The 11699-nt window shown below is 47.0% G+C and overlaps 1 protein-coding gene across 1 annotated transcript; it reads left to right on the top strand.

Annotated features, from left to right (window-relative positions):
• Positions 1-7234: 7234 nt before the first annotated feature.
• Positions 7235-9426, top strand: LOC310799294 (E3 ubiquitin-protein ligase TRIM39-like). The gene has a single exon (XM_083661889.1). The coding sequence runs from the start codon at positions 7485-7487 to the stop codon at positions 8883-8885; it is 1401 nt and encodes a 466-aa protein (XP_083518015.1). The 5' UTR covers positions 7235-7484; the 3' UTR covers positions 8886-9426.
• Positions 9427-11699: the final 2273 nt, after the last annotated feature.

Raw genomic sequence — 11699 nt, 5'->3', positions numbered from 1 at the left:
CCTATTGAATTAAATAAATTTCCAGTGAATCGAGTGCTCCAGGTCCTTCTTAGGTTCACCCATTTATTTCTGTTACCATTTCTACTATGTTTAATACCGTATCTACCAAGGAGCTGCTGGGTGCTACTGTCGCTAACGCTCCCTGCATGAGTGAGTGCGCTACGCTAATGTCACATGAAGAGACAAAACAAAACAATGGAAAACACTTTTTAAGACAAGATTGTCAATAAATGATTTTCGACTTTCAGTAATTAAATTACAATTTATTGTAATTATAATTAAAATTGATAATAAAAACGATTATTAAAAAATTCAAAATTCATTGCCCATCCCTAGAACGCAGCCTTTACAGCGCCCGCAGAGTTCACTCAGCCACGCGCTTTGCCTTACTGGCTAATGAGCGTGTGACTCTGTAATGTGGTTATCACAGAAACAACAGAGGTTTGACTCTGTAATGTGGTCATCACAGAAACAACAGAGGTTTGACTGGTATTCCTGCAGCCCAACAAAAGCCCAAGCCTGAACAGAAACAGAGTCTGCTTTCAGATTGAGATCTGCATCATTAGAGGACGCACACTTAACAAAATGATTGATAATAGCCACAGTGAACGCTAATTATGGTACTTTTTAAAGGACAGCAGGTAATCTGAGTCCTTGGTTGAGAAAATGGATGATAAACTGAAGGTAATGATTGAATTAACATTTAGGAGTCCAACTTTTACAGTAGGCCTACATGTTATTGAAAATGCAGTGGAACATGTGAAGTGTTCAGTTCAGTTCGGTCTCTCCTCTTTCTCCCTCAGTCTCTCTCGTGACTTTGTGTGTGTGTGTGTGTGTGTGTGTTCTCTGGCCCATGGAGCTCGCTTTTTCTCAGCAGTAGTCATAGCCCTTTTCTCAGGAGCTAACAATCCTCTTCAATGTCACTCGCTTATATAAGACAACTTATGACATCACTTAGGACATCAGTCATCAGTGGGAGTTATGACATCACTGATGATGTCACAGTGGGATTTATGACATCACTGATGATGTCACAGTGGGATTTTGATGATGTCACAGTGGGATTTATGACATCATAGTGGGACAATCACAGTGGGACAGAGAAACAAACAAACATTCATGTGCATAAAGTTGCTAAAGCGTATACTGTGAACAACAGCACTCTTTGTGTGAGTGTGTTTTTCGTCTTCTCCTGGCAACCAGTGTGTTAGAGAAGGAAACGGAAAGGAATTCAACGGAATTCAACGGTGTGAACAATTAAACTGGAGATTGTTGACACCGGAGCGCTGGTGAACGAAGGAGCGCGAGCTGGCAAGAAACAAACAGCGGTATCAACCATGGCTGGGCCACCAAGCTAATCAGGTGACTCCAGTCACTCTGCAGTCTTGACAGCGTATCTCCTACTATGCTCACCAGTGGCTAATGTTACTGGCAAATATTGATGCCCACAACGATGGTGTCGTGACATAAAATTATTTCTGTGAGATACCTATCAAGATCAAACTTCATCTTAAATCTGTAAATTGTTGTCATCTAGCAACACTTACAGAGTAGCTACACAGATAGAAACCCACCCACACACACAAGTGTTAAAATACACAAATATTTCTGCAACACTGCAGAGTACTACTGTAAGCAACACACACACACACACACACACACACACCCAAGAGCACAAATGCACATACCGTACGCGGCCACACATCCACACTTGCTTCATGCTAACACAAGAATATACACATATATTTCAGCTGCCACATTCTTTTCATAAGTAGCCTACCGGTATGTGCACACACACACACACACACACACACACACACACACACACGCTCACACACACACACACGCTCACATACACACACACACAGACACACAGACACATGCACGCGTGTGCACACACACATTCTGCATCCCTTAAACACATGTGGAGGCAGAGATAAGGAGGAAGAGAGCAGTGCAATGCCGGTATGTCTGTCTGGGGAAAAGTTTGGGGCGGGAAAACCCCGCCCCAAACTCATTTGATTGGTCGCCGCAATTGCTTCTTCCTGAAAACGTGCGACGCGTAAAAAAAGATGATTAGGGTTAGGGTTTTCTTATCTAATGACGAGCAGACCCAAACCCAAACCCAAACCCTAACCACATTGTTGTACTTGCATAAACCTAATGTCTAACCCTAATGTTTTATAAAAATATGTGTGGTTCGATCAGGAGTCAAACCCCAGTTCTCAGATTGGAAGGTGCGCAGCTTATCCATTTAGCCATAGGGCCAAGCACACCCTGGGCTGCAATTTACCTTACCTTACCCTAATCTTAACCACATTTTTTTCCCTTGCTGCACGTTTTTTTTTTTTTTTTCATATTTTTTCCCCAATTCTTTTTTATCCTATTTTTATCCCCCATTAGTGCTAATTTAATTTATTTATCCTGGTTGCTGCTCCACCCTCTGCCGATCTGGGGAGAGCCGAAACTGGCTCCATGCTTCCTCCGAGACATGGGCAGTTAGCCAGCCGCTTCTTTTCACCTGACAGAGGAAGCTTCACCGGTAGGACATAGCACATGGGAGGTTCACGCTATTCCAACCAGTTCCCCTCCCTCCGAACAGGTGCCCTTAACGACTGCACGTTTTAAGGAAGAAGCAATTGTGGCAACCAATCAAATGAGTTTGGGGGCGGGGTTTTCCCGGGCCGTACTAGGAACAAATGTTGATCCAGGAACAACACCAACACGGTGATATCAGGAGCTGTGCACCAAAAGTACAAATTTTCTTCTTGTAGACAGCCTTGGTATTGCATCTCCAGTCCAGTTTTTTGTCCAGGTGAACGCCCAGGTATTTGTAGCTGTCCACACTCACCACCTCCTCACCCCCAATGGAAATAGGGTTCGGCTCCGTGCTGGTCCTCCTAAAGTCCATAACCATCTCCCTGGTTTTGGACACGTTAAGGAGGAGGTGGTTTTCTCCGCACCAGTCCACAAAGCGGCAAAAACATGTTGTAGTTGTAATAGTAGCTGTAGTCATTAGTAGTAGTAGTGAATCAATGCATTTTGTTTTTACGTGTCATGTCACCTACACTATATGTAGCCCCTCCCACATGAGATTATAAGGCACATCAGATAAAATAAATGAATAAACTAAATTTCAGTTTGCTATGTCATACTGAAACCAGCGATTCTCAACCCTTTTCATATCAAGGACCCCTAATTTAGTTCACACGAGAGATTATGAGTTTTGGTCTTTCGGGCCCAATCTGAGAATATTTTTGTTGTAAACGGCCAATCGTAGACGAGGTCTACCTCCAGATGTTTCCAGCAGCTCCAGTGGAGTTTGATATGAGAAGATGTTTCAGGATGTCAAACATGTTTGGTAAACGTCAGCTTTTGGTGTCAGTCCCTCACAATCAAAGAGCGAGGGCTTCTTTAGAGCTGTCATTTTGCACCAAGAGACGTTCAGTTTCACTTTCAGTTTATTTGTAAAAGGACAGTACACATTAACTCATTGAGTGCCAGCCACTTTTGGAGAACGGACGCTCCCAGTGCCAGAGTTTCAGAGCGTTTTCAGTGATTTCTCGAGGCCCACAGAATATTGTGTCATATTACTATGTAAACACCGAACACGCACAAAGAACGATGAGGCTCTCTTCTATCATCTGCAAAAAAAAGTTTATTGATACCATTTTCCGTTCTTTAGTTATGAGCCGGAGAAGATAGGTTGTTTTGAGCAAAAAGACACGTTTCAAATTAGAAGCTGAGTGTCAGGATCGGTGTTAGACATGTGGATCTATTCGCGGGTAGTTGATGAAGCTGGGGTGTTGTGGAACTTGATAGCTAAGTCTGCACCTGTTCGAGGCTGGGGAACGGTTGCAGAGATTGGTATGATCCTTGATGTGAGTCTATCAATCACTAGAGAGGACCTGCAGGAGCAGGCCCTTATAGACCCGAATATGACGTCACCTGTGTTATGACATCACCAGCGAAAGGCATGAAAGACACTTATGAATCATGACATCATCAGTGATCGATGACATCATAGTAGGAATGACGACGTCAAAGTAGGAATGATGACGTCATCCTAACAGTACCCTCCCCTCAACGGACGCCACCTGGCGTCCAATGAGGCCATCAAGGATGGCATCTGGGAGACAGAAAATCCGCAGGTTCTGGTGGAGGGGCTCCTCAGCAGGAGGTCAGACGCAGGTGGTTAGACCCCAAAGGGGGTGTAGGAGAGTGAGGTGCTCTTCAGCAGGTGGTTAGATGCAGGTGGTCAGACCCCAAAGGGGGTGTAGGACAGTGGAGGTGCTCCTCCCTAATACTGGATATCGAAGCCATAGATAGACCGATACGTAGACAGAACTTCTACCGGGTCCGGTGGATCCTCTGGAGGCGGCCATCCCCCGGGGCACGATCCAAACATGGGAGGCTGGAGACCATCAAAGGGGTCAAATGCCGCCGTCTCCGAAGGCAGAACCACAGGGGGATCTGACTCAGCGAGGCCTGCCCTCCCGACCTGTAGTTTGGGGAGGGCACCCACCGTCTCCTCCTTTAAACGCCTCTTCTTTGCTCTTGCTCTTGACCGAGGGCTGACGACACTACGGGGACCTCCCAGCATCAAGCTGGAACCTACGTGTGGGTCAAGAACTGGAATTGGCTGCTGCTGAGGTACGGGTTCAGACTCGGCGAGGGGAAGGTCCACAGGTTGTGCCTCAGGGCCAGCAGACTCGGGGGCCCCCTGCGGGGGGACGGAGCTGATCTGCAGGCAGTGATTGAACTTCCCAATGAGACGATCGACAGTCCTCTCCAACTCCTTAACCCTCTTGGAGACACACTGCCAATCCTGGGTCACGTGAACGCTGCCCAACCGTATGGGTTTTGGGGCTGGACTCTTAGAGCCTTGATCCACTGAGAGTTCCCCGGGCCGGCGAGCAGTGGGGCCACTTACTGGACGCCGGGAGCAGGAGGAGAGGTAATGCCCGGCTCGACCACAGTACAGGCAGCTCCGGGTGTCCAAACGGCGCTGCCTCTCCTCTGGTGTGATGCGAACCCTGCCGGTCAGATCACGGTACAGATGGCTGCTGGGACTCAAATGTGGCTGCCCCTGCTCTGGGATGACGCGAACTCCCCCCCAGAATATGCGCTTAGCAGCTGAAGGCGACCGAGAGGCAGGGCTAGAAGCAACGGCCGCAGTGGCTGGGGGGGTAGCAGGTCTGGAAACCTCCGGGACGACAGTGCCCTCGGAAGCTGGGGCAGGAGGAGCGGAAGGCTGCAGAATGACACCCTCAGGAGGGTTTAGTCCGTCGAGACGATCTAGCCGTTTTGCCAGGAGGGCGTACCGATCCTCGGCCTTGGAAGCCAGAGCCTGGGTTGTGCTAACCAGGAGGGCGTGCCGATCATCGGCCTTGGAAGCCAGATTCTGGATTGTGCTAACCAGGAGGGCGTACCGATCATCGGCCTTGGAAGCCAGAGCCTTGCCTATTATCGGCAAAAGTAGGCGTGACATCAGAGTAACCATGGTTTGTAAGGTCTCCTCGGTGACAAGACCTTTCGTTGAGTCGCCTGGTGGATCAGCTGAGGCGGCCGACAGGGAAACTGGCGCCTCATGGTCCTCCTCCTTGATCGGGGGGAGAAATTTGCCCGCTAAATCCATTTCTGAGTGATTGATACTGTCAGGATCGGTGTTAGACATGTGGATCTATTCGCGGGTAGTTGATGAAGCTGGGGTGTTGTGGAACTTGATAGCTAAGTCTGCACCTGTTCGAGGCTGGGGAACGGTTGCAGAGATTGTATGATCCTTGATGTGAGTCTATCAATCACTAGAGAGGACCTGCAGGAGCAGGCCCTTATAGACCCCGAATATGACATCACCTGTGTTATGACATCACCAGCGAAAGGCATGAAAGACACTTATGAATCATGACATCATCAGTGATCGATGACATCATAGTAGGAATGACGACGTCAAAGTAGGAATGATGACGTCATCCTAACACTGAGATATTCCGCCTTTTGTGAAATGAAGCATTTCAAGCACATTCACTGAGTCTGAAGCTAATATTTTCTGATGTAGTGACGTGGTGTAGTTGTGTGGTGCCCTGCGTGCCCCACCCCCCTCTCCCCCCCTCAGCTGCAAACTCCTCCCCACACTAACACACAGCCTCACGCACCCAGTCTATTTTCAGAGCGCTCCGTTTTTGTGCGCCGGCTCCCAGCGCGACACGGAAAAGCCAAACCGGACTGCTGAGAATGGTTTGGCCCTTCGGCGTCGGGTGCTGCCTTTCTGGCGGCTAATCGTGTGGAGAAACTATGCAGACAGACAGACAGAGGCAGAGGGGCTCAGTTGTGGGCGCGGATTGACTGCTGTTCGCAGCCAACGTCAGCTGCAGCCAGAGCCATCTATATGGCTCTGGCTGCAGCATGAGCGGTTTCTCTTTCATCACGGGGCTTTTTCCTGCTGTTTTCCTGACCTTTCTCTAATCTGGAGAGCACTGTCGCCACCTAATGGGTCTGTAAAATAGGTTATACACCTTCAATAGCTCCCATATTTTTATAGGAGATGTAATAGGCTTTGATCCACGTCCCACCGTCAAAAAACGCAATTGACGACAATCGTCGTCATTGGCACTCTACGTCACTAATCGAATTGACGACGATTGTCGTCATTGGCACTCAATGAGTTAATCAACATTACTGTAAATGTACCAATCTTAGCCAGCTGGCTAATTCGCAACTATGTTTTATATCTATTCCAAGGTGTCTACTCCACAAGCTTACTGTAGGCTATATAAACAAATACATTAAATTATTATTATTATTATTTTAATTCTATGTCATATTTTCCATAAATGTCAATCACCGTTAAACAAAACTGAAGAAGAAGGAAAAGAGCAGTGAGTGTGCCGAGTGTTTGGCTTGTTGACCCCTCGCCTGACTGCACTCGACTAGTCTCTTCTATTTTCAAGGCGAGCAGGTAGTCAAACCCAAACGAGTTTAATCTGCCATTTCAGGCAATTTCACACTGTCAATCACATTTAAACAGCCAATAGACTTTGATGTAGCACCAAGGGTGGCCAATCACGGCCCCCGTTTGGATCCGCCCCTGCCTTGAGTCACATTTGCCGAATCACATGGACTCTGCCCCTTATCTGCTTCACCCGACACAAACCTGGAAACAGGCAGTCATTATTCCTCTCCTCACTGAGAAGAGACACAGACACACCGAGAGACAGACGATAAGATTCACCTCCAGACCAAACCCACAACTTCCATTGATGGAGGACAACTAGAGCAGGGAATACTGAGAATACTGGAATACTGCCACTTCAACATGCTGCTGACTCCACACACTGAACAGGGGATTTAAGGAAACAAACACGGCTCAAAGTGAAAGTAACTTTCCAGTGAACTTTCTAGAGGAGGGAGTGGAGCCACGTGACTGACTCACTTCCTGTTTGACTGGTCTGCTTGGTGAGTTTTCAGCTTCACCCACAAAGAAAATGGCTTCCTCATCAGAGGAGAATTTCTCCTGTTCCATCTGCCATGACATATTTAAAGATCCTGTCGTCCTGTCATGCAGCCACAGCTTCTGTAAAGCCTGTCTGCAGAGATGGTGGACAGAGAAACGAATACACGAGTGCCCAATTTGTAAGAAAATATCTTCACACGGTGAACCACCCGTTAGCTTGGTGTTAAAGAACCTGTGTGAGGCTTTCTTACTGGAGAGAGATCAGAGAGCTTCAGCAGGATCTGAGCTTCTCTGCAGTCTGCACTGTGAGAAACTCAAGCTCTTCTGTCTGGACCATCAGCAGCCAGTGTGTCTCGTCTGTCGAGATTCAGAAAAGCACACCGACCACAGAATCAGACCCATCGATGAAGCTGCACGGCCTCACAAGGAGGAACTCCAGAAATCACTGAAGCCCTTACAGAAGAAACTGAAGCTCTTTAAGAAAGTTAAAGGAGACTGTGTTGAAACAGCAAAGCACATTAAGGTCCAGGCCCGACGCACAGAGAGGCAGATTAATGAGGAGTTTAAGAAGCTTCACCAGTTTCTCCAAGAGGAAGAGAAGGCCAGGATCACTGCACTGAGGGAGGAAGAGCAGCAGAAGAGTCAGACGATGAAGGAGAAGATTGAGAGTCTGAGCAGAGAGATAGCAGCTCTTTCTGACACAGTCAGAGCTGTAGAGAAGGAGCTGAGAGCTGAACATGTCTTGTTCCTGCTGAACTACAAGGCTACAGTGGAAAGAGTCCACCGCCCCCTGCTGGAGGATCTACAGCTGGCAGGAGCTCTGATAGACGAGGCCAAACACCTGGGAAACCTGCGCTTCGCAGTCTGGGAGAGGATGAAGGAGATGGTCTCCTACACTTCTGTGATTCTGGACCCAAACACTGCCTGTGAAGATCTCATCCTGTCTGAAGATCTGACTAGTGTGAGATGTGGAGACTCGGGACCCCTGCTTCCTGAAAACCCAGAAAGGATTGACTCCTCCTGGTCTCTCCTGGGCTCTGAGGGATTTATCTCAGGAACTCATAGCTGGGATGTTGAGGTTGGAGACAGTACAGACTGGGAGCTGGGTGTGTTAGCAGAGTCTGTCCAGAGGAAGGGACCCATACAGTCTGGATCATGGAAAATAGAATTATATGAGGGTGAATACGGAACACGCTCCCCACCAGATCCATGCACTGATCTCCCAGTGATGAATAAACCCCAGAGGATCAGAGTGCATCTGGACTGGGACAGAGGAGAACTGTCATTCTCTGATCCTGATACTAACACACACATACACACCTTCACACACACCTTCACTGACCGTTTGTTCCCATTATTTTACACTAAAAAAGAACTCCCTCTGAAGATTTTACCAGTGAAGGTCTCTGTAAAAGTGGACCAGCACAGTTAGAGATGCTGGTGGTGGTTTTGGTTTCAGTGTGTAGAAAATAGGTACTCTAGAACTCAGTTTCCCATGATCCTCTCTACTCCCTCCCTCTTGAACTTTCACCTGCCACTCCGTTTGCCACTTTGTTTCTTCCCTTTGTCCAACAACTGTGTTCCCACAACCTTCCAATTTACCATCGGTCCCACTGCCTCATATGACATATGAAAGTGATTGTCTACTGTTTCAATTGTTAATTGTTAATGGTAAAATATATTTTGGTTATCATGTACATTTGTTTACTGTATATCTTGATTCCTGTTGGATGCACTAAACTGGTGTTTAGATGTCAACTGTAATCATTCAAAATGTCAGTTGATAATTTTGTTAGTATTATAGTCTAATCCAGTGTTTCCCAAAACTATGGGACGGGACACAATTTGGGTCACGAACCCACGATGAGGGGTGGGTCGCCAACTGGTCGTCATGGCAACTCATTACCGTAAGTTTTTTGTGAGTTTGGGTCCCAGGGAGACACAAAATTAATCTTTTGGGTCCCAAGATGAAAAAGTTTGGGAACCCCTGGTCTAATCAGTATATTTGTAGCTGTGACAGTTCAACTTGATTTAATATTAATTATTCATCAGGGTACCTAGCTGGTAATGTTTGTGAATGTTTGAATTGAATATTGAATTTGATTGAGATAGTTTTTTTTTTTTAGTATTGTATTCCTTTTCTTCTTGGCCTGTATTACAGAACTACACAGACAATATGCAACATACTGTAGCGTATCAGTGATACGCCAAAGAACGGAGAGTTGTAGTTGGTACAGGTTCTTTATTCACAGGCTTCTTTAGCTCCTAGCAGCTAGCTTCACAACGCTAGCTCTAGACACAACAACCGGTCTGCTCGCCCGCATGGCACTCACTCGCTTCCGCCCCGGCCGCTGGTCACATATATCCCCTTCCCCCTAGGAACACACCCACACACATCAGTTCCTAGCTGCGATCCAGACACTTAGGTTGCACATCACATTACAGGTAATACCTGGATTACCCAAACACGTTACAATACATTCAAATAAACTTTGATGCATTGGTCTGGACTGTGGGACATTATTTTTATACAACCTGACCGTCGTACTGTGGATGTTATAGCCGCCCCCCCCCCTCCCCCCATAAAATAGGGGGGGGGGGGGGGCATGCCATGCCAGAAATATGGAGAAAAGGGTGGCTTTCTAATGCACATATGCTCAATAAAGACATCTGCGCATATAACACCTGTGACATCACTCACCCAGAGCAGGGGTGGCCAAACTTTTTTGGTTGTGGGCCGCATACAGAAAAGGCCAAACAATATTAAGTGCAGCAGTTTTCAACCTGTTTACACTGAAAGCGGGGAAAAAATTACACCAGAAAACCCTTGTGTCATCAACATTTTATTTTTACCTAAATAAATATATGACATAGATGTGCTGCTCACCTATTAAAATGGGTATTTCTGTATATTTTCTGTTCCTGTGCCAACAGGTTAAGACAGATCATTTCACCATTGTCGTTGTATTTATCCCACATACAAATTGTCTCGCTCGATTTTACAGTGATAACCTGTCGGTCTCGTCACTCTAGCTGTCTGGTGCAGCTGAGCCGTGACGTGCTCTACACGCAGCCAGTGAGTGTTGCCGCAGCACAGAGCACGGAGCAAAACCGGAGCTCAGCCGCAAAGCAACGCAATGCAACCAGTGGAACATTATAGGCTACTGTTTAAAGACTAATCTTACATAGGCTATAAGTACAGGGTACCAGATTTGGCCTAATTGCACAACAACACAACACTTGCCCTGTAACCTAAGTACAGATTTGGTACAAGTAGGCTTCTTACAGGGTAAATTCACATCATACCCTCTACTTAGCCTGTAAGTACAGAGAAATGACATGTTTTTGGAGTGTGTAACCCTCTGAAATTCTCAATGTCACTCACAAACAGCCATAAATATCAGCTGGTGACATTGAGAAGAAACGAGGCTTCATAGATTTACTCAACCCCCCCCTTCCCCCCGCTCGCTCTCACTCGTTATAGAGCAGGGGGGGCATTCTCGCCGGGGGGGCATTTCTCGGCATAACACCGGCGTCAGGCTGAGGCCGTTGTGTTGTCTGCCCATGGTTGTCTGTCAACTTGTCAAGGAAGCGCATCCTGTGAAGAGCCTGGTGACGCGAGGTGTTACGCAGCCGGAGCTTGTCAAAATAAACACTCGTCCCATTGGCTCACGTGAGCATGTAGGCGGGCACAGGGCGTGGTCTGCCCACTAATGACGACGTCGGACAAGATGTCGGCCAGCTGTGTGTAAATATTATTGAGCGGAGGAGCTACCTTACGATTCTCCCTTTCATTGGTGTAGTTTACAACTGTAACTGACCAACATAAGACTCTGTATGTATGGATACAATCACGAATATATAAACTGGAGACGAGGCTCCGTTTCGCACTGAGAGAGGAAGAAGAACTTAAGCTCCTCTCTTATAGACTCAGATGAATGGTTTAGTTAGCTCAGCTGTGAAGCTAATGGAGCTAACGTTTGGTGCTTTGAAGAACGTTTTCTGTCAGTAAAAACGTTCAGGAGGAAACTTCCTGCGTGACACGCTGACACTGTATGTACATAGCTATGTCTAATGTCCAAAACCTGGCAGCTGGTGAACTAGCAACTAACTGCGCCCGTTTGAATCGATATTTGGGCTGTTTGAACAGAGTGCATTGGAGGAAGCTTCTTTGCCTGAGTCCAGACCTTCGGATCTTCCCACTCCACTGAGTTGACTGCTTCTGAAGAAGGAAATGGAGTGTAAT

This window comes from Poromitra crassiceps (assembly GCF_964638095.1).
Source record: "Poromitra crassiceps genome assembly, chromosome: 27".
Lineage (NCBI taxonomy): Eukaryota > Metazoa > Chordata > Actinopteri > Beryciformes > Melamphaidae > Poromitra > Poromitra crassiceps.
The sequence above is the reverse complement of the archived record's forward strand: the minus strand, read 5'-3'. Positions and strand labels throughout refer to the sequence as shown.